Source organism: Lepus europaeus, chromosome 11, assembly GCF_033115175.1.
Source record: "Lepus europaeus isolate LE1 chromosome 11, mLepTim1.pri, whole genome shotgun sequence".
Lineage (NCBI taxonomy): Eukaryota > Metazoa > Chordata > Mammalia > Lagomorpha > Leporidae > Lepus > Lepus europaeus.
In genome coordinates, this window is record NC_084837.1 from 4,315,713 (window position 1) to 4,339,244 (window position 23,532).

General features: G+C 50.1%; 1 protein-coding gene across 4 annotated transcripts in view; it reads left to right on the top strand.

Moving 5' to 3' along the window:
- MCTP2 (multiple C2 and transmembrane domain containing 2) overlaps window positions 1-23,532 on the top strand; it is a 179,245-nt gene that overhangs the window by 14,275 nt on the left and 141,438 nt on the right. For all 4 annotated transcript variants that reach the window (XM_062204541.1, XM_062204542.1, XM_062204543.1 and 1 more), the window contains exons 2-3: window positions 1,798-1,860; window positions 2,599-2,707. In XM_062204541.1, coding sequence (XP_062060525.1) covers window positions 1,798-1,860; window positions 2,599-2,707 — 172 coding nt within the window. The remainder of the gene's footprint in view (window positions 1-1,797; window positions 1,861-2,598; window positions 2,708-23,532) is intronic.

Here is a 23,532-nt window from a genome sequence, read left to right on the forward strand (position 1 = left end):
ATTGATTCACTTCATAAAAGTGGACACTGTCATCAGAATTTTTGGGAAAGAGGACATCAAAGTGGCTGCTGCTGGCTCCTGTGTGTGAAGGTGTGGATAATGGTGGTGTCCACTGGGCAGGAATCGATTTGATTGTTCACAAATGAGACTGCATGAAGTAAAACCCTTTTGAGTTGGGAGGGTTGAAAGGTTCTGGTCCCTGTCATAGGGAGGGCTTCAGACAGTGCTGCCCCACTCTCCAGGGTGTCGGTTACTCACGACACGCACAGGATATGCCGAGAATGAGAGGGCAAGGTTGCTGTGGCAAAGGGCCCGCTGCCTCCTCTCTCGACTTGCTCTGCTGTGAGCCTGGCCCCACTTGGCGAGTTAGAGCTCTTCTACCTAGGACCAAGGAGATGCAGGGACTGGAGTACAAGGGCCCTTGAACGCTCAGTGTCTGAGATCCTCTGTGGTCCCATGTGTGTTCATCTCAGTTGAACAGTGGTGATGTCATCCCTCCTGAGGCTGGTGAGGAGGCAGCAGCTGCGGGAGCCACACAATCCGAGCGAGAGCTGGAGCCTTGGGTCCTCCTGGTGGAGGGACGACGTGGCCGCCAGGTTGCTTGTGCCCAGGACTGACTTCTGCCCGGCTGAGACCGTCTCGATGTCACTGCCGGCAGAGGTGATGGCTGCAGAGCTCCTGCTTGTTCCCAGCTCCTCACCAATCCCCTGTGGATGCGGATTTACCCTCCTGTTTGAGAGCTGGCTTCCACTGCTGCCCAGAGCCCCACAGCAGCAACAGAGGGAGTCTTGGGAGGCACCGTCCTGCAAGCAGGCGCCCTGAGCCGGGCTCAGGGCCTCCCCGACAGTCACTGTGGGTGAGAGGACTCGGGCCATCAGCGTCAGTCCTGGCCTCTACCCCCAGGGGGTCCTGGTGGTCTTGTGGGACCCCTCTGCAGCCTGCTCCCTGTTACCAAACGGGCCCATGATCAGTTACCCTGCCTCATTTGGAGGGGAAAATCATCCTTTTCACATAAGAACATCTGTGCTGTGTGTCGAACACGGACATCCTCAAATGGCTGCAGTCTTTGCTCTTGTCCACGCCACCCTGCCTCTCCCTGTGGCAGCTGTCCTCCGGGCGGCCTCACAAGGTCCTCAGCATTTTTGGAGCCCCCGTGTGTGCACAGGAAACGGGAGACGGTGAGAAGTCTGCTGCTAACCATGCTAACCACGGAGTGACGCAGCCTTCATCGCAATCGCTTCCTGAGTCTGGGAGTGCAGGCTTAGACTGGGAAGCAGACACCTCTTAATCCAAGGTCATTTATTCCGAATTTGCATTTCCTAATTTTTTGTTCAACTGTTGCACAGTTACGACTCACGAGCACTTGGGGTGGGGGGTCTTTTATGTCATGTGGGGAAATGCCGCCTACCTGGTGGACCTGCTCAGTGCTCTGATCCTGAGGGGCTCACATCTCCTTGCGGGCCAGGCAGGTGCCCCAGGAGGGACCAGACACAATGGCTTGGCTGTTTAAGTTGCTTTGCTAGGGCCAAAGCTGTTGCCCGCCAAGCACATGGGTGAAGCAGGGATGCCCGAGTGGGCCAGCGGAAGAGTAGAATTGAATTGACTTTGTCTTAGGCAACAGAGGGTGCAGTCGGAGGTGCTCGGGGCCAAATCAGCTCATCAGCTCTTGCCGCAGACAAAGGCAGCCCACACACTGAAACTGGCCAGGCCAACACCAGACTTCCGGAAGGAAAGCCCTGGGAGGGCTGATTCTCACTTGCTTCGGTAAAGCAGGCTTTGTTTTCTCTTTATCTGCAGAAGCTCGGTGGAACGAGGGACCTGAATGCCTCTATGACATCTCCGAATTTTGAAGATCAATCTGTGAGTGACTCCCAAAAACCAAATACTTGCTGTTATAAATGTTGCTCATCCAATAGGATCCATGCCTCCTGGCCTGGCCTGTTTCTGAAGAATGCAAAGCTATATCTACCTAGAAAAACGGGCCTTGCAGATGTAAGCTGGAGGTCATTAATCCAGTATCTGTTGATGGCCAGACCAGCATAGATTCTTCTAAAAATACAGGGCAGCTGTGGAGTTGAGTGAGTTTGTGGTGGAGACAAAGCCATCCTGAAGGACTTCTGAAGCTTTGCAAAGAGGGCTGCCAAGGGCGACTTTAGCCGCACGATCAATTAATTGAATGTCCAATAAGTGAATGACAAATGGTTTTCTCTCCTTTTGAGGAAACACACACAAAATTTGGACTGGCTGATCTTATAAATACTCAGAAATGGACTGGAATTAGACCCCGTCGTCTATAGGAGTTGGTGCATGCTGGGTTTGGGGGAGAGGAGAGTATGAGGGAAGGGGAGTCACCAACAGTGGGTGCTGGACTCACCTGGAGTGACCAGGTCCTCCCAGGGGAGGAGCACGTGCCAAGTGGGCATGTGGGCTTAGCAGGCTGGGGACTGGGATGTTGTGATGGGTGCTGGGTGTCTACGAGGGTTGGAGGGGACACCGTGCCATTGTAGCCCACCCCTTGCCCCATTACCAAGAAGCGTCTCTGAGGTGCTGGTGCCTGGTCCTTCCCCATGCTAACCTCGCTGTCTTCTCCGTCCACAGACTGTTGGGGAAGCAGGCGACTGCGTGAGCAGCCTCCAGAACCCCTTTGCCTACCTCCTCACCATACACCTGAAGGAAGGCCGCAACCTGGTTGTGCGGGATCGCTGTGGTAAGCCAGGGGCCTCCTCTTCTACCCTGGCGCCAGCCTTGGCGGGGTTCAGGGCACTGGGGCTCAGGTCTGGGTTTCCACAGGCACAAGGCCTTGACAGTGAATTCCTTCAGCACAACGAGCCTCACTGTAGCAGCTTTTCTACTTGTTCTTTATTTAGTGCGGGGTTAAGCTTGTGATATGTCATCATTAAGTGAAAACAAGAAAAGGAGGGGGTGCAGTGGGAGGTGTCATGCTCCTAAAGTGTATAAATGAAAGACCTGGAATTTGTTCCTTTTATATAAATTTTAAAAATAAAAAAATCAACTAGACATCATCAGGAAGGCTGTTTTAGAATGGGGCTTTTGGGGAGTGAACCAGTGGTTGGGAGTGCACTCTCTCACTTTCTCTCCCTGTCCCTTGCTCTGTCTGCCTCTCAGATAAGTAGCAGTTTGTGTAAACATGTAATTAAACTATCAGTTTATTTTAGTACAAACATTTTTGAAATCCACATAAACAGGATACAAAAAATGTGACAAATGTGTATTATGAAAAAATTATGCATGAATTTCAAATTTGTAAAATAGTCCACATTCCATGAGCTTTGATTTTCCTTGTATGTTTCTTTTCTCTTTGCTGTCTTTTTATATTTGTGTGTTTCGTAGTCGAAGCCTCTTTCTGCTGAACGGTTCTGCGTCCGGCTTCAGGTTCTGTTCCGTGCTCTCTGCCGCTGCTTCCCCACTCTGTTCTGGGACGCTTTCCCGGGAAGGGAGGACTGTGGTTCCGTGACCTGACGTTCGGGGCTTTTTCCCTTCCTTTCTCGTTCTCATGTTTTGCTCTTGGAGAGAATTCCTCATCTCAGTCTTCTAGGTGCCCGTATTCTCCACTGTTAATATCGTGCTCCTCTGTTCAGCTACGGAGTGGACATTCTTAAGGTTTCTGTAGCTGCTGTCCTTGTTCGGTGGGTGAGAGGATGCTGTCTCCATCTGCGCTGCTGGGTGTCACATCTCCTGCTCGGTGCTCCAGCGCCTGGATGTCGGCGTATTGCATTGGCTGCCTCTCCCTGAGGACCCGGCTTCTTCGGCCTGTTTGGCTCTCCCCAGAGGCGTCCTCATCTTCATAGCTTGGTCGTCCTTGTGGCTGCTGTTCTGCTCCTGGTGGTGAGGTGGTGAGAGCGTGGGGAATGCAGCCAGACAGGGTGAGCCAGGAGCTCAGGATGACTTCACACCTCCTTGCTGCCATCTGGCACACGGCGCCTCCCTCCCCTGACTGCCCCTCCCTCCCATGACTGCCTCTGCCCCCTCCCTCCCCTGACTGCCCCTGCCCCCTCCCTCCCCTACCCCTGCCCCCTCCCTCCCCTGACTGCCCCTGCCCCCTCCCTCCCCTGACTGCCCCTGCCCCTCCCTCCCCTGACTGCCCCTGCCCCCTCCCTCCCCTGACTGCCCCTGCCCCTCCCTCCCCTGACTGCCCCTGCCCCTCCCTCCCCTCCTGCCCCTGCCCCCTCCCTCCCCTACCCCTGCCCCCTCCCTCCCCTGACTGCCCCTGCCCCCTCCCTCCCCTGACTGCCCCTGCCTCCCCTGACTGCCCCTGCCCCCTCCCTCCCCTGACTGCCCCTGCCCCCTCCCTCCCCTGACTGCCCCTCCCTCCCCTGACTGCCCCTGCCCCCTCCCTCCCCTGCCCCCTCCCTCCCCTGACTGCCCTGCCCCCTCCCTCCCCTGACTGCCCCTGCCCCCTCCCTCCCCTGCCCCTTCCCTCCCCTCTCCTCCTGCCCCCTCCCTCCCCTGACTGCCCCTGCCCCCTCCCTCCCCTGACTTCCCTGCCCCCTCCCTCCCCTGACTGCCCCTGCCCCCTCCCTCCCCTGCCCCTTCCCTCCCCTGCCCCTTCCCTCCCCTCCTGCCCCTGCCCCTTCCCTCCCCTCTCCTCCTGCCCCCTCCCTCCCCTGACTGCCCCTGCCCCCTCCCTCCCCTGACTGCCCCTGCCCCCTCCCTCCCCTGACTGCCCCTGCCCCCTCCCTCCCCTCCTGCCCCCTCCCTCCCCTGACCCTGCCCCCGCTCCCTGGGCCTGCTTATCCTGCAGCAACTCTGCCTGCCATGGCTTAGCCTCAAGGGAGAGGGCACTGTTGGCCGGTGGAGCTGCCCTGCAGGTGCTAAACCAATCTCTTACCCCAAGAGCGAGCTCTTCAGACCACCTCCTGCTTCCTGCCCCACTGCCTCCAAACTCGGAGGCTCCGTGGTTCACCTCCACACACTCTCCTGTCCCCTCAACCCATCTCTGCCCGGAATCCTTTGTGCCCTGGCTCACCTCTGGGTGATGGGCTCCTTTGTTAATCTGCCTTCCCCCTTCCAGGGCTTTGTGAAGGATGTCCTTTTAGTTTCTTTTTTCCTTTTTTTTCTTTGACAGGCAGAGTTAGGGAGAGAGACAGAGAGAAAGGTCTTCCTTTTAAAGTTGGTTCACCCCCTAAGTGGCCTCTATGGCTGGCGTGTCGTGGCCGGCACGCTGCGCTGATCTGAAGCCAGGAGCCAGGTGCTTCTCCTGGTCTCCCATGGGGTGCAGGGCCCAAGCACTTGGGCCATCCTCCACTGCACTCCTGGGCCACAGCAGAGAGCTGGCCTGGAAGAGGAGCAACCGGGACAGAATTCAGCGCCCTGACCGGGACTAGAACCTGGGGTGCCGGCGCCACAGGCGGAGGATTAGCCTATTGAACCGCGGTGCCGGCCCCTTTTAGTTTCTTAAACAGAATTTCTCTCTAATGTAGCTTATCAAAATAGTGATAAATTTCATTTTTGCATCATTGGTAATTTTTTTCCCTATCAAAACAGCAATTCGCCCCTTGTGTTCGGCAATCGCCATGATGTATCCATTGAACAGATAAAGCTCCTGCTGCTGTTGGTGATGTGAGCAGACAGCACCTCACATCAGAAGTGAGCTCAAGCCCAGGGCCCTTTAGCCACAGAGAGTCACCGCCCAGTGCACCTTGACTCTCGCTCTGAGGTCACACGGCATCCAGGTGCTGTTTCTGTCCACCATTGTCGAGCACTTTGTGATAGCGGAGGATTAGGAGAGCATTCTAGAGAGACTGTGTCTAGCATTTCTAGAAAGAAAGTGTTCTACGCCTTTGAAATGCTCTACTTACTCTAAACTTCTGGAGTCCCCCAGTGGTGTGTAAGTTGGGCCCTGGAATTCCTGTCCGGGCCGGCTGCCCTTTCCAGTGTTTCTCATCTTTTCTGGTTCTGTCTCCCTCATCGATGGGAGTTCCCAGGCTACCCCAGCCCTGAGAGGTCAGAACCATGATAGATGGATCCTACCCTTGGCTGATGGTCTGCATCCATTACAGCAGGTTCCTCGTGGGTGGCCCCTAAGCACACCTGATGGGTGGTGGGGCCGTGACACAAATCAAAGTGAAGGGGTAGGGTGGGTGTGCACTCGCTCCAGGCCTTGCTGTCTCAAGACCACAGGAGAGTGTTCCTGTCCCAGCCGATGTCATCTCTCTCTGCAGCTCCATCAGAGTTGAAGGATCAGATGTGCTCTTGGCTCTGATCTTGTGTGAATCTAATCTCATCCACGTATGTTTGCCAATACAGAGTCCAGGTCATAAAGGGTTTCCCCCAGTTCCTGTTCCCTTTGCAACAATAATGCCTGTTCCTGTCTGTCTGATTTACGGTGAAGGTTAATCATTATCTATTTAGAAAAGAACCCATTCCCAACATGTTCATTTTTCATGGCGTGGGGTGCAGTGTGGTCTGCTATACTGAGACGAGCTTGATTTCTGCTTGATTGTCACAAGGATCAAGTGAGTGACCAGCATCTGGTCTGTAGCCTACTCAAGGCGAGACAGCATTTGAGGGTCCACTGTGGACTGAACAGGGCATGTAGTTCTGCCACAGGAGCTCCCACTCAGCACCCACGTCACTGACCCCAGGCAGTGTGGTCTTCCACAGAACCGACCGCATCGGCAGAATCTTCTGTCATCGTCAACCTGAGAGTCGGAGCTACCCAGAGGACTCGGGAGAGCACACGCCACACAGCCCCACTGTGTGATGCAGGGGTCTGAGTTAGACACGCCCTGAGAATCTACATTTCCAACAAGCGTTCAGGGGATGGCGGTGCAGAGGCCACAGGTCCCCAGCCATCCCGTGGCGCTCGGCGGTCACCACCCGCAGAGGGCCATGGCTCAGGGGAGACGCAGTGCTTCTCCAGGTGGGGAGAGTCCACTCCCCTTCGTGTTTCACTTCAGGGGCTTCGCCCTATCAGCGGTCCGTGCTCCAGTGCTCGTGTTGAGTTTTGCTCGGTCTGTGTTCTCTCAATGTAATGCGGTTATTAACCCAACTTGGTATTAACATAATTAGGTACAGGAACTGTGTCCTGTGCAGAAGGACTCGGTGTACAAGTACTTTAGAATTAGCTGTGCAGGCACCATATACATTCTGTACTACCGCATTTCAAAAAGTTTGGGAAAAAATGGAAATAAAAGTATGAGTTTATTTTGGTGCAATTTTTGGCCCAAAAATATCGTAAGCACAGATTGTAAAAAATTTTTGAAGCAAAATATTCATATTTGCCATTCCATTTTCCATGAGCTATTTGACATAATGTTACATAACATGTTTTCGAATTCTGTGGATGCAAGACCGATAGTTGATTGAATTCAAAATTCATTCTTCAGAGTTCATCCGAATGATACTTCTCCTGAGTGGCTTCTCATGGTTTTGATGAATCTTTCTGGTTAATTAGGTCAGTGTTCGGGTGTTCAGAGCGTTTCACCCTTGATGGCAGAGGCACCGCTACAGGATTTGGTTTTCAGTTCTATGGTCTCTGTTTCTGATTGCTTTTTGGGGAGAAGAACCATTTTTTTTTAACTTTTATTTAATGAATATAAATTTCCAGTGTACAGCTTATGGATTACAATGGCTTCCCCCTCCCATAACTTCCCTCCCACCCGCAACCCTCCCCTCTCCTGCTCCCTCTCCCCTTCCATTTGCATCAAGATTCATTTTCAATTCTCTTTATATACAGAAGATCAATTTAGTATAAAGATTTCAAAAGTTTGCACCCACATAGAAACACAAAGTGAAACATACTGTTTGAGTACTAGTTATAACATTAAATCACAATGTACAGCACATTAAGGACAGAGATCCCACATGAGGAGCAAGTGCACAGTGGCTCCTGTTGTTGACCCAACAAATTGACACTCTAGTTTATGGCGCCAGTAACCACCCTAGGCTGTCGTCATGAGTTGCCAAGGCTATGGAAGCCTTCCAAGTTTGCTGACTCTGATCATATTTAGACAAGGTCATAAAAGAGTGAGGATAGTAACCAATGATCCTAAGAGTGGTATTAACCAGGTCTGAACAATTATACAGCATTAAGTGGGGAAGAGGACCATCAGTACACACAGGTTGGGAGTAGAGCCATTGGTGGTAGAGTAGAGGTTATGATTACAAAGGAATGAGGCCCAAGTACGCTAGACAGGGTCTAAAAAAAGGATAGAGTCATTATTAGAGGAGCTAAGAAAGGTGCTGGTAAGCTACAAGTAATTTTTCTGATTGAGAGGCAAATAGAACCTGACAGAAGGGGCTTGATAATAATCTGGTGGGCTTTAGGCCTTGTAAGTTAAGAGGCCCAGACCTATCTATCTCTTCACATGGGGTATATCCTAAGGGAGGTGTGAACCTCCTAGGGGAAGGCACTCTGTTGACTTGCATTACTTGGCTGGCCTGGGAGGAGAGCTGGCCAGGTAAAGGCAGGGGGCATCTCTAACAAGAAATTTACAGTTCTGCCTGCAATGTTGCTGACCCTACTTGACCATACCCTCAGCTGCAGTGGTCACTTTGGAAGTTGGGCTGAGTGAAGGGCTTTTCAGCTTAGAGCCAATAAGATCTGTGGCTCTGACCTGGGCATCCTTCAACTCCAGGGCAGGTCCATTTCCAGTGATCCAACTCTTGGCAGAGCTGCCAGGGCTCTTCACAAGCTGACTTCTGCTGAAGCCCAGACTTACCACATTGAAAGCCACTGTAGTGGACTGGCCTGTTGGGTCTCCTTGAGGGCAGATCACTGTACAGATCAGCCATTAATAGGCCTGCCACCCATTGCTTCTGATGCCTAGCTTTCTTTTCCTCCTGGTTTGTGTTAAAGCAGACCAGAGGATGCAAGTCAAGGGAGTGCCCGTGTCCCATCTCTAATCTTCGGTGGCCTGAACTACAAGTCTATAGTCACAGGCATGTTCTGTAGTAGTTTTTCTAAGGTAGACAATGCCCATGAGGAAAATTATATTCTCACTTTAAAACTTTGTTTCCCTTTGGTCTGAAAGGGAGGTTTTTTCTACTTACTGTATACTTCGCTGATGGCGAAGTGAATCTAGCTATGAGATTATTATTTAAGTTCTTATTTTGGCTATGCTATTACAGAAAAATGTTAGCCATCTCTTTAATAAGGTCTAAAGATTAAATTGTGCGTCCTACAGATTCCTTCATAATAGAATTAGTTTCCTACCTTGAAGAGAATAGAGAAATGAAAGAACAAGTTGGGCTTAGAATAGAGAAATGAGGGAGCAAGTCCTAGATCGCTTGCTGACAATAGCAATATCACATGAATACTTAGCAAACAGTTTACCTCTTAAATATCTAACATGGTGTAGTTTGTTTAACCAGTAAACTTAAGCACAACCATTTAAAATGTTTTTAGTTTCTTTCTACCAACAAGTTTAAAACATATACACAGATTCAGGTCACACAAATTAAAATGTATCTTTGATTGATTTTAGCAGCTTCTATTTATGGACAATCTTATCTATAAGCCAATTAAAATAAAATTCTTAATAAAATTTCACCATGTGGACATACAATATGTACACACATATAACATAGCATAGTAGACCAATATAGCAATTTTAATAATAGCTTTTAAAATCTTTAACTCTTTTTGTAGATTGCCAATTGATTTGAGTTGCTTTTTGTTTTTAGTAACCTCAGTTAACCATACTTTCTCTCAGTTGGTACTGTTAATACATTATTGGCTTCATCTGTTTACAGAGCCATCCCAAAGTACTGAATACAATAGAAGTGGCTGGAAAAAGTCCATAGGAACCTATAGGAGGACAGCTAAACACAGAACCAACAACGCTTTAGTTTTATGAGCAGCAAATCATATATAACTGTGGATGACAAAAGACTTTAAGTTTCCATGTTTAAAATTATAAACTCATCAGCCAACAAGAGGCACTTGCTTACTTCACAGTATTTTTGAAAGCACCTGTAGGATTTTACAAGTATTTAACCTTTAAGCCTCTGGGGCTTTCTCATTAAGATAACTATCATGTCTAGTAACACAAGATCATTAGACTTTTTAATTCTCAAACATTTGTATTAATAGCATTTTCCATTATAGAAACTTAAAGTTTGGTACCACATCACATCTTGACAGTACTTCTAATATTTTGAATGCCTGTCAAGAATGCCAAGAAGGCTCAAAATCCAAAATATCTGGTTGAAATAAGATTCCTTAAAATCATGACATAATATAGACCAAATTTGAACATTGTTACAGGTGATTATTCAAATCTTTGAAAATAAGCACATATTTAACCCATAGCTCTTAATAAAAATTCAGCTGTTTTTGAACAATTAGAATTTAACAGACATCAAGAGAACATAATAGATTACTTTAACACATTGCTTTAACAGAGCATCAGAGTTTAATTCTATGTCAAAGAGAAATTGAGCTTCCTGTGATCTTTTGCTGTGAGGTTTCCTTTCCTTTACCTTCTTTCATATTGGTGACCATGTTTCTGTGTTTCTGTGTGTAACACATCTTTAAGCATCTTTTGCAGGGCAGGACGAGTGGCAACAAATTCTTTCAGTTTCTGTTTGCTATGAAAAGTCTTAATTTCACCTTCATTCACAAATGAGAGCTTTGCAGGATATAATATTCTGGGCTGGCAGTTTTTCTCTCTTAGTACCTGGGCTATGTCTTGCCATTTCCTTCTAGCTTGTAGGGTTTCTGATGAGAAGTCTGCTGTGAGTCTAATTGGAGATCCTCTGAGAGTAATCTGACGTTTCTCTCTTGCACATTTTAGGATCTTTTCTTTGTTTCACTGTGGTGAGTTTGATTACAACATGTCATGGTGAGGATCTCTTTTGGTCATGTTTATTAGGGGTTCTATAAGCTTCCTGTACTAAGATGCCTCTGTCCTTCTCCAAACCTGGGAAATTTTCTGCTAGTATGTCACTGAAAATGCCTTCTAATCCTTTCTCCCTCTCCATGCCTTCAGGAACTCCTAGAACCCGAATGTTGGGTTTTTTAATAGTATCCTGTAGATTCCCGACAATATTTTTTAGATTTCTAATTTCTTCTTCTTTTCTTTGGTTTGCCTGTTTCCTTTCCTGTTCTCTGTCTTCTAAGTCTGATATTCTCTCTTCTGCTTCACCCAATCTGTTTTTAAGGCTCTCTAATGTGTTTGTCATTTGATCTATTGAATTCTTCATTTCATTATGATTTCTCGTCACTATCACAGTTTCTTGTTCTACTAGTTGTTTCATTTCACTTTGATTCCTCCTTAATATTTCACTTTCACGAGAGAGATTTTCTATCTTGTCCATGAAGGATTTCTGTAGTTCAAGAATTTGTTTTTGAGAACTTCTTAATGTTCTTATCAATTTTTTGAGATCCGCTTCTTGCATTTCTTCGATCTTATCATCTTCATAATCTTGAATTGGGGTGTCTTTTTCATTTGGGGGCGTCATAGTTTCTTCCTTGTTCTTGTTAGCTTGGTTTTTGCGTTTGTTGTTTGGCATGTTGGAGATATTTGGTTTCTTCACTGTGGTGTTTTTTCTTGTTACACTATGGCTCTATATTAAGTGGACTGTCTGCTTTCAGTGGAGCCTTAGAGGCTTGAGATGAGTGTGGCCTGAGAGCTGTGTTTGGTTCCTCAGGGTTGAGGGTGTGTCAAAGATGACACTCCCAGGTTAGGTGTGGTAAATCTCTCTTTCTTTTTTTGATTCAAAAGGGAAGTAATTCCGCACAGCTGAACGTAATTGGAGGTAGTTAGCAGGCAAATGATATACCCACAGGAGCCAGAGATCGGAAGTTCTTTCCCAAGGACCACACAGGGAATCTGTGCTGCCCTCAGTGTGGGCTCCAATTCTCCTGCAGTCTCCCACTGGGTTGCCAAGTTAGATCCTAATCTCCTGTTATTTCACCCCTCCCCCCAGAGTCAGGTTTTTCTGCTAGGCTCAGGGCTGGTGCAGACCTGAGGTCGCCCTGCTTATGACGTATGTCCAAAATGGCGCCTGCTCTGTCTTGTTCGCCTTTGAGGGGTGAGCGGAGAGAGAGAAACTTGTGTCTGTATCGGTCACTTTTTAAATTTTTTTCCTATCTCTCTTCTAGTTAGCCTGGTGAGCTTTTCCCCACAGAGTTTCAAGCCTCGTTCCCTCTAGTCTCCTCTTTCCGCTTGCCCGCTGGTGTCTCGGGCTATTGAGGTTCGGCTCACCTCGCGTTCCAGCGCTGGTGTGTTGAGTCTGCCGCTGGTGTCCCGAACTTGGGCTCCCACGCTCTCCACGCAGGTCCACTGTGAATCACTAGTTCTGGAAGAGTTTCCTCTGCTATTTCTTCCCCTACTCTTCCTTGACGCTGCAGTATCTCCACTTTTATTAACCTGTCTCTCTCCCGGACTAATAGTGTGCTCCCTGCCTATTCCGCCATCTTGAACCATTTTCAAAGGATCATTCTCTGATAAAAGAAGAGCCTGGCATTTTCTCTGGATTGCTACGTAAACATTTGGCTGTGGAGCTTTCTGTCTAGAGCACGAGTTGGGAAACGACATGCAGATAGTGAATATCTAAGGCTTCATGGGCCTTCAGAGACAACCACTCTGCAATGGTGTAGGAAAGCCACCACACCTAGGATGGCCACAGCTGGGTGTGGCTCTGTGCCAGCAAAAGTTCATTTACAAAAATGGGCCATGGGCTGCATTTGACCATTAGGTCAACATTTGCCAACCTCTGTTTAGAATTTCATGATCTTGGCCGGCACCACGGCTCACTAGACTAATCCTCCGCCTGCGGCGCTGGCACACCAGGTTCTAGTCCTGCATGGGGTGCTGGGGTCTGTCCTGGTTGCTCCTCTTCCAGGCCAGCTCTCTGCTGTAGCCCAGGAAGGCAGTGGAGGATGACCCAAGTGCTTGGGCCCTGCACCTGCATGGGAGACCAGGAGGAAACGCCTGGCTCCTGGCTTAGGATCAGCGCAGCGCGCAGGCCTTGGCAGCTCTTTGGGGGGTGAACCAACAGAAGGAAGACCTTTCTCTATGTCTCTTTCTCTCTAACTCTGCCTGCCCCCCCCAAAAAAAATTCATGATCTTAATTTTAGATCCTTGCTTTAAAGTAAACTTTTTTTTCTGTAGAGCTAAAACATTTAGAACAAAGGAAATCTAATCGGGCAGTGATCAAGAATTGAGATGCATGCTTTCAATGAACATATCTTTCTAATATGGCATCAAATAGTTCAGAAAAACCTGGAGATTATTGGGTGGTAAAAACGGCAATTTTGGAAATTTCACTGGGCAATGGCATGAAAAATCATATCCAGCTCAGGTAAAGACAGTTATGAGAAATCTCGAGAGGATGCTAAAAACAGTTTCTGCATTATTGATATCGGTGTTTCCCAAATATATTTGGTAGAAGTCACCAACAAAACCAGAGAATGGAAAATGCGTTTTCATTATGAGAAAATAGATTTACTGGAATAGGGGTGTTTATATTTTATCATTCCTCTTCGTTTAATTTAGTTGTGTTTTTATTTCTTTTAAGAATTATAATAGCACGGATATTTGACTAATGATTAAGATACCTGTTAACAAGCTTGGGTCCTACATTTAAGTCTTCTGATTCCATCTTCTGCGATGCCAACTTGGGAGGCACTGGTGATGGTTTAAGTATCCAGGCCACTGCCAGCCATCAGAGAGACCCAGCTGAGTTCCTGGTCCCTGGCTTGGGCCTGTCTCTAACTGGGCTGCTGTGGGAATGTGGGGATTGAATAGCAGATAGGAGCTCTGACTCACGTTTTCTCTCTGCACTTCTCTCTGCCTCTCAAATAAGTAAGGAAGTCAATAAACACACTTCTTTTCTAAAAGTATCAATAGGGCTTGCGATCGAATCTTGGGACTGCAGCTGCTGTGCCTGTTGGGAAGCAGCTGGGGCGAAGCTGTGCGAGCCCAGGGTCTGGCAGGGGCCGGGGCTGGCGAGCCGACTCACTGAGTGCCAGGAGCACCTGCTCTAGGGCCCTCGCTTCGCCACTTCAGACAGAGCTCATCTTACAGAGTCAAGGTGGGATTTTGAGGTTTCCTGGGCTTGGGTGACATCACCTGCTAATTGTTCTTTGGAGGAATCTGAAGGGAGCCCTGGCCTCGGAGCAGCGGGCGTGATGAGCAGTGGAGCTGGGTGAGGGGCAGACTGGTGGTGCTGCATATGAGGTGCCCCAGCGTCTTCAGTTGTCAACTCCTGTGTCCCTTGTAGAGAATGGGTGCACACACACACCCACACACACACGTGCCTATGTCTTTTATAGAGAATGCACACACACACCCACACCCCATGTCCCTTAGAGATAATTCACATCTGTGCGCACCTGTGACCCTTGTAGAGTATGCGCGCGCACACACACACACACACACTGGAGTGCTGGATCAAGTCCCAGTTACTCTGCTTCTGTTTCAGTTTCCTGTTAATGTGCCTGAGACATCAGCAAAAGATGACCCAGTGCAGACCTGGATGGAGCCCCTGGCTTTGGCCTGGCCCAGACCTGGCTGTCATGGGCATTTGAGGAGCGAACCAGCAGAGAGAAGAGCGCGCTCTCCCTCCCTCCCTCTCTCTCTCTGCTTTTCTGATGCTCTCTGCCTTCCTCCCTCCCTCCGTCTGCCGTCCTTGCTTTCAAATTAAATAAATAAATTAGAAAAAGCTGAGATACGCCATTGGTGGACAGAGGACATGTGACCACATAGACAAGACTGCTCCTTGCAGGTGACTTCCGGGTTCTCGGGAATCCCCTGTGAGTGACAAGTGACCGTCACCCTTTCCGAGACCAGGCCCGTGTGGGGGAGCTCAGTGCTGCATCAGGCAGCCCCACTCGCTTCCTGGACACTCTGGTTGCGATGGCGCTCGCTCTAGGGGTGAGTGTGACCCCACTGCTGGAAGCCATCCAGGAGTCCCCCCGAGCTCCCCTTCCCTGGAATCGGCTGGGACAGAAATCAGCCCACCTGCTTCTGGGCTGGCTGTCCCGGGCATCGTCTACTTGCCACGCTCTTGCCTCCCCTCTGCCCCTCCCATGCACGGCCCTTTGTTCCAGCGTTCTCCTTTGACTGCTTTCCTTCCTGTCTTTGGGGCAGCTCCACAGGTGCTGCTTTTCTCTTCAAGGAAGGCCCACGCATTTTCAGTTCCCGAGCCCTTGCCTGGTAACTGTTGTGTCCAGTCCTGATGGACACACAGAGGACCCTGGGCAGGGACCATGGCTGACCTGTGTGATTCTAGGGCCGGATGCAAGGCCTAACCTGAGCTTCAGCTCTGGATGCAGGTGCATTTCTTGTCCTGAGCTCTCCTTCCTGGACAGCCAGGGTCCCCACGTGAAGGGCCTGTGCGTCCTTTGTGCATGGGAGGCACACTGTGCTGCTGCTGCCCTCTGGTGGCTACTCTGCAGCATTGCAGGTGCGCATGGAAAGGCATTGGCAGGTGTTGGCGACAGCACCAGGCCACCAGCGTCACTCCAGTGGCAGGGTCCAGGGCAGGTCTTCTTTCTGATGTGCGTTTTTGGCAATGAAAACTCATGAACGCTTCTCCCAGAACACCGCTCTGCCTCTCCATTCCCAGCGCAGGTAGGCAGTCGACATCTGAGGCGACTGAGGGAGGTCACTTTCGAGGGCAGGGGCAGCGTCGCGAGGAGAGGACAGGGCTTGCAGGGTGCAGGAAGCCTGCTGCGGCCTGGGTGCTGCTGTTCCCGGGGCGTCCTCTGACCCGAGCCCGGGTTTAACTTCGCCGTTTAGCTAGGCTGATTTCTAGGGTGCAGGATGTTTCTGATTGCACGTTTTGTTCTCGTAAAGAAAAGATGCTGTGTGTTGGGCCTGGGGAGAAGCGCACTGCCCAGTGGCGGCCGGCGTGAGGGGCAGGCATGCGTTTCTGGACAGGAAGCCCCGGGCTGTGGTCAGGTGCAAACGTGTGGACTCCCAGGTGTGTTCCCGGCTGTGTTCCCACTGGGCTGCACGTGGGGACATCCCCTCCATCCCCAGCAGCTCTTCCCTGCGCCCCCCTGTGACCTGGAGGGGTCGCTCTCCTTTGTGCCCTGACTGGGAGTGGTGGGAGCACCAGAGGGTGGCAGAGCCCCCGACTTGGAACACGGCTGCCTGAGGGCGGTGCTGGGCCTTGCTTCCCGTGAGCGTGGTGGTGCTCTGTGTGTGTGTGTGTGTGGGGGGGATGTGGGAGGGATTGTGTGGATGTGGAATGATGTGTGTATATGTGGGGGTGATTGTGTATGTGGGGGCAATTGTGTTTGTGTGTGACCAGGAGAACATAGTTCTATACAATAAACATTAGTTGCTATATTGCCTAGTGAATGACCACACTTAGTCTTTTTTGTGGTTATTTTTGTTTGGTTTTTTTTTTTCTCTGCATTTTTTCTGTGGGAAAGAAAATGGTTTTTAGGTTAAAAAATTTTTAAAGCCAAGTATGTGAAGTGTCTTCAAAAAGGCAGGTCCAGATGTGTGCTGTAAAAAACTGGGCTTGGCATTCAAGTTGCTTTGCACCAAAACCGCCTTACCTTAGAATTTCACCAGGGGCCGGCACTGTGGGGTAGTGGGTAAAGCAGCCGCCTGCAACACCAGCATCCCACATGGGCACTAGTTCATGTCCTGGCTGCTCCACTTCCAACCCAGCTCCCTGCTGATGGCCTGGGAAAGCAGTAGAAGATGGCCCAAGTCCTCGGGCCCCTGCGCCCACATGGGAGACATAGAGGAAGCTTCTGGTTCCTGGCTTTGGACTGACCCAGCCCTCCTTCTCCCCTCTTCCTCCCTCCCTTCCCTCCCCCTCCTCCCATACTCTCCCTCCCTCCCTCCCTCCTCTTTCCCTACCCTCCCCAACTCTGCCTTTCAAATAAATGAATTAAAATTAAATTAAAATTGAAAATGAATTTCAAATACAATGAATTAAAAAAAAAAAACTTTCACTTCCCACTGACTTTTTAAAGTTCCCTCCTGCTTCAAAAGACACTGTCCCAGTAGCCACGCGGTGTGGACTGGTGGTTCCATTTTTTTCAGTCTTAAATCTGACCCAGGCAGCAGCCCTCGGTGTTACCATGCCTGACCTGAGCTGACTGGAGTGGGCACCGTGGCTCGGCTGTTGTGCGCCAGGATTTTGAGCTGAATGTTCCACAGTGATCTGATCTTTGAAATGTTTCGCTGGTAAAAGAACATGGGACCTGGTTGTTAGATGGCTTCATTACCTGCTTTTTGTTCTTCTGTCTTCCTGGAGTATTATGAGAATTGTGAGAACAAGGCAGCTTCACCGCACATACATAGAACTTTGGTGACTGTGCTGGACCACAGGTGTTCCGAACTGGTATGGCAAAGGGTGAAGCCCAGCAGGTTGTCCTGTGCCTAAACTCGGGGACAACTTTCTTTGCCGTTCCTTTGCGAGTTGTGTAGTAGGGTGGGTTGGGTTTCTCCTACCAGGTGATTGGAGTGTTTCAAGGACCTCCTTAGAGCTCTGCCAGCGTCCGTGTGAGAAAGATGTGCTGTGCTCTGTGCCGACAGCAGCACGGTGGCCCACATCCCCCTCACCCGTGCTGGGTGTGGGATGTTGTTGCCGATTGGTAGCGGGAGGCGTTGCCTTGTTTTTGTCTTAATTTGTGTTAGTGTGTTGGGATGCTCGGGTTCTATTTGGCTGTGAGCCACTTGTCTTTCGTGTGCATGTTCTGTGCCACGCTCGTCAGTCGCCCCCTCTGTTCCCTGGACCTGTCTGCACCTCTTTGCAATCTGCGTTGTACTCTTCAGTCTTGTTTGAAGAACAGTTGTAATCTTCCAGTCCTGGAGTGGTGCATGCCCTGGGAGGCAGCAGCAGATTGTTCAAGTGCTTGAGCCCCTGCTACCTCTGCGTTGAGTTTCTGCTCCTGGCTTTAACCTGGCCCCGCCCAAGCTGTTGTAGGCTTTTGGGGGGTGGGCCGATGGACTGCAGCTCCCTCTCTCTCTGTCTCTCTGCCTGGCGAGTTAAGAAAGTAAAATATTTCTAACAAAATTACGTACATTTATGTGCTACACTGTGATGTTTTGATGGGTGCATACATTGTGTAATGTTCCAGTTAGCTAAACATATCATCTTTTCCAACCTTTGCCATTTGTTTACGGTAGAAGCATTCAAATTTGTTTCTTGTGGCTTTTTGTTTTCTGTTTTTAGAAAAATACCCAGGGCTTTATTTATCATCTTGAGCGTTTCTGTTTGTTTTGCTGAGCTTGGGGTTTGCTTCTCATGGAGTACCGCGTCTGAACAGCAGGTGGCGTGCGATCCTTGTTCTGCTGTGAGGGAACAGCAGGGGCAGCTGGGCCGGGTACCAGTCACTCACTCAGGAGCGCAGCAGCCTTGGGGAAGCTGCAGCCAGCCGGAACCCAGCGAGCTGCTCCCGCCCTCTGTGGGATCTGGCATCTCGCCGGGCTCCCCAGCAAGTGAGTGGAGCTGAGTTTTGAAATCTGTGTCTGTTTGTTCCTTTGCCATTCGACACAGATCGCATCCAGCATGTTTGTCCTCATAGCCGTCTGGAGGCTGGGGTTCAGTTTGTGTTGAGACTGGGCAGTCTCCCAGGTCGAGCACTGCCTTCCAGAGCCGGTGGACCCTTGTCCCTGCCCCCATTAGGCGGCTGGCACCTGGGGACCTTCCCATGTGTGTCGTCTGCAGGAAACCACCTCCCATCCCCCCACCCCCCCCAAGGCTGCCCTGTCATTGCTCCTGCAGTGGCTGGCTGGATGGGTGGTTCACCGCTCTGCCAACAGGGAGGGTGTGCGCTGTGTTACACGCGGGGATTCGAGCAGGGCCTCTTGCTGACTTTGTTCCATCGCCTGGGCTGCGGCTGGGCCTGTGTGTGTTTGGCTGTCTCCATGCACATCCCTGTGCGCGAGTTGCGGCATCGTGTTGATCGCAGCTCCAGCACGAGGCAGGCAGTCCCCGCTGTCGTGCCAGACCCTACACAGCCATCACTGTGCGCTGACTGTGCAGCTGGGTGCAGGGTGGAGAAGGGTGAGGTTCCAGAGGCCGCCTCTGTGGAACAAACTGTGCGGCGTCTCCAAGTGGCAGCTTGGCTCCGGCTTGTGTCTGCCGCACACTGGCTGGGGCCGCCTCGGGAGACGTGGAGGCTGACGTGATCCTCTGTAGACCTGGGGCCTGTGTGGGTGCTGTGAGGTGTGTGTGTCCCACGGGGGCCTCTCCATGTGGCTGTCCTCCTAGCCTGGAGCCTCAGCCTGTGTTGGCTTCCTTGTGGATGCTCACGGCTCCAGGCCTGGGGCCCAGGGCCCGGCTCACCCTCTGTGAGGCAGCTTTGGAAGGAGAGCCACGCTGTGCAGGCTGAGACAGTCCCTGGATTCAGGGGCTGCGACACATGCCCTGCTTTTGATGGAAGGGACGTTGTAGAGCTTGGGGTCTTTATTTAACATTGGGGTCGCTGGGGGCAGGTGCTGTGGTGGTGTAGGTTACGCTTCCACCCATGCTCCTGGCTCGTGGCTCCTGGCTTCAGCCTGGCCCAGCTCTGGCCGTTTTGGAAGCGAACCTGCAGATGGAAGTCCTGTATCTCTGCCTTTCAAATAAATAAATCTTTAACAAAGTCATACTGAAAAACAGAAATTTGCTGAAAGAGCATTTTCTGTGCTCTTCCTGTAAAAGGTAGCTGTGAGATGATGGCTTGGCCATCGTCAAGGGTTCACTGTGCACAGTGTATCGCAGCACGCGGTTGTGCCTTAGACGTAGCTGAGAGTGATGAAGGAACAGAAATGTGTGGGCAGCAGGACAGTCCCCGGGGCTCTGCCTCCGCTCCACGTTGATCTCCTGCAAAAGCTTGAAGAGCTACCCCAACTTTTTTCCCCAAATATTATTTGAAAGGCAGAGTTAGAGAGGAGAAGAGACAGTCTTTTACCTGCTGGTTCCCTCCCCAAATGGCCACAATGGCTGGAGCTGGGCTGATCTGAAGCCAGGGGCAGCTTCTGGGTCTCCCATGCAGGTGCAGGGGCCCAAGCACTTGGCCATCATCCGCCACTTTCCCAGGTGCGTTAGCAGGGAGCTGGGTTGGGAGTGGAGCAGCCGGGACTGAAGCTGGCTCACGTGGGAGGCTGGTGTCAGAGGCGGCAGCTGTAGCAGCTGTACCAGATGGCGGCTCCGCGGCATGTTGTCAACCGCGGTCTCCACGCCGCATGGCAGGGCTGTCGGCTCATGCATCCCCCAGCAGCACCCCATGCCCTTTGACCTACTCCTCCCCATTTCCTCCCTCCCTCACCCTGGAAGCTGTCCTTCTGTTCAACACTATGCAGGCCTGTGGCTTTCTCTTTAGGGTACATGTGTGTGGCATCGTGCCGTGTACGTGTGTGTGGCAGTGTCTTCTATGTTGCCTCCGAGAGCAGGGTCTCCTGTTCCTAGCCTGGGTCATGTTCCTCTTGCTTGAAGCAATGCAGGCCCCTTACGGTTCGTGCAGGGGTGGAGGAGACCACACCCATTGTCGGTGCTATTACCAAACTTTGGTCCTAACCATCTTTTCCGTAAATTTCAGATGTATTCTGAATATGTAGCTTGGGGAGGGAACGCTTTTCGTATTGTTCTGATGGAAAGGAGAACATTGGGGTATTGATAATTGTGCGGGCATGGGGATGTGGATTTTAGAATGTGGGTTAGCAGCAGGTGCAAAGAGCTGGTGGGTTTCTCCCTTCACGGAGGTCCTGAGCTGGTGGGTTTCTTCCTTCACGGAGGTCCTGAGCTGCGACCTTCACTGCATATCTGGTCTATTTCTGACTGAGTCTCTCCCCAACCCTCTCCAGTTCCCTTGAGTGCTGCCTCCCAGCCACGGCCTCTCCTCTCCTTTCTTCCTTGTTTTCATGCCTTTGTAATTTGCATTTGTCACTCCTTTCCTGGTGTTGCAGGGACACAGCCATATGTGAGGTCTCCAAGCAGAAGCTCACACCTCTGAGTGCTCCTGGTCACCTCACCAAGAACAGGGGCGCAGGCACCATCTGTCAATTCCAGTTCACCAAAAGCTAATCAATTCGAGCATCCATTCACCAAATGTCCAATTTGCCGAGGTTACAGAATTCATCAGTATATGAAGATACTTTGAGAAGTTCGTGGAAATGAAATTAAAAGATCATTTTGGCATAAATACTTGAAATCCATGCATATTTAATATGCATGTCCCTCTTTTTGAATACCCTAAAATGCATGGATTTCAGAATTTTTTTGCACAAAATAAACATCTCTTCCATTTTCTAACTTTCTGAAGTAGTTTTTGTCAACAATGTTTTTCATTGGAAAAACAAGTCATATTAGTTGAAGCTGTTTTATATTAAATAAATTGGAAGCGGACTTTTATAGACAACTATTGAAGGTGTGTGGTTCACATTATCTGATTCTGAAAAAGACAAAAATGGCACTCTAAACAATATTTACATCATCTCAGGGCAGATCCCCGAGAAATGGAAGAAGAGTGAATGGCATAGCCAGAGCCGTAGAGGCAGTGCAGGAAGGGGACAGCTAAGGACAGAAAGAGAAGCTGCAACAGGGAGAGGTGGTGAGGCCACCCTGGGTAGGAGGGTGGGGAGGGAGGAGTGCAGGGGACAACATCCAAGGCCTCAGGGGGACCTCCTGCCTCGGCTCCCTAGAGCTTCCTTTTCTACCATCATTTGTTCCATGCCAGTTGTGCTCTCTTCATGGTTAAATGAGTTTTGATAATCTTGATGATTTCAGATCATCAGTTTTCCTTGTTAGTTGCCATTGTAAGTTGTTCAATATATTGGAATATGGTCAATTTCCTGGAGCCACTGCATCTCATGGTCTACTGAATGGGCATGCCTTCCCCACCATGCCACTGGGGGGCAGCACTGTGGTGCAGTGGGTAAAGCTGGCACCTTCAATGCTGGCGTCCCATATGGACACTGGTTCCAGTTCCAGCTGCTCCTACTTTGGATCCAGCTCCCTGCTAATGCACATGGAAAAACCAGTGGACAATGGCCCACATGCTTGGGCCCCTGCACCTACGTGGGAGTCCCAAAAAAAGTTCTAGGCTGCTGCTGGCTTTGGCCTGGCCCAGCCCTGGCTGTTGCGACCTTTGGGGAGTGAACCAGTCGATAGGGGAGCTCTCTCTCCCTTTCTCTCTCCTCCTCTACAACTCTGTAAGTAAATCTGTTTAGGAAATGCCATCTGATGCTTGGCAGGTGCCCTTAGAGATGAGTGAGTCATCCTGGGGAGAGCGTTCAGAAATAGTTCAGTTAGGATGCACTGACTGTAGAACGCAGTGTGCAGCCGGGAGAGCGAGGGAGACACTGCGCTTTGGGGATTGGTGGGAAAAGAAGAAAAAAAGAAAAACCTTGAAGTCCACAGCCACTCTGCCGAAGCGTGATCTCTGGAGTTTAACTTACCACAGGGTTCAGTAATAGAGGTTTTTTTCTCCACGTAGAGGCGTTCGCTTCTTTCCCATGTGACCGAGAGAAAATGCACTCTGTGTTTCCATAATGCCCGTTCTGGTTTCTGAAGGTGTCGGTTAAGGGTGGAGCTTGTGGCCTGCAGTCTGGGCGTCTCCGCCTCACTGAGGGAAGGGAGAGAGGTGTTCAAAAGCCGTCACTGTTTCTTTCCCCTGCAAATCAGGGTTGTTTTCTTTGTGCATTCTGGGTAAATGCTTAGCGTCCACTGCCATTGAGACATAGTAGTTCCCTTAATCCTCAAGGTAATTTTGAGGTTGGTCGTTTTCCACGATATAGGTGGAAACTGGAAGTTCAACGAGGGAATTAAATGAAGTGCCTATGCTTCTCCACGGGGCAAAAGCAAGGTCTGGGTTTGAATCCACCAGGCCACCTGACGCCACCGCTGCCTCCATCATCACAATTTTGCAGCATGTGGAACATGCAGGTTCGGCACATCTGGCCGTAAATCTCACTTTCCGGGAGCTTTGATTCCGAGGAGTTTATTGTATGTTCTCTAGATGTGGGTGATTTTCCGAAGCATGGACTGGACGAGTGGTAGCTGCTGGACCATGGTTTGTCTTTACTGCATGTCTCAGCAGAGTTTAGGATTTTGCTCTGTGTGGTAAGAGTTCCTTGCAGCGGGGGTTCTAAACGGCTTTGCCCAGTGGTTTCTGTGAGAGGCTCGTCTGTGGGCTCCCGTCAGCTGATCTCGAGAAAGCCTGGGTGCTGCTTCCTGGGGTCCAGCTCAGCCTTGTCTAAGTCCTCAGGCCTCTGCTGTTCCATTGTCCTGGAAACCCGATCCCATGCTGCTTCCTCCTCCCCTCATTCTGAACTACAAGCTGCCAACAAACTCGGATTTCTAAAGCTTGGTGCTGAACATTTTGCTTGCTTGCTTTGAGTGAACCTGAATTTCCTTCCCTCTTTATGCTAAAATAGTTCCAGATGGACCAAACACTTAAGTGTTTAAAAAAAATAGAAACCTACAAAATCAGTGGAATGGAATATGACTGAATTAATTTAAAATCTTATAGTGAGAAAACTGCTTCCAAGCAGGATGTTAAACTTCAAAATCATAAATAAAAACTATGGCAAATTTGACCAAATGATAGTGCAAAAAAATCTCACTACTAGAAATAACACGAAACTAAGCAAATGATGAAAAAGTAAA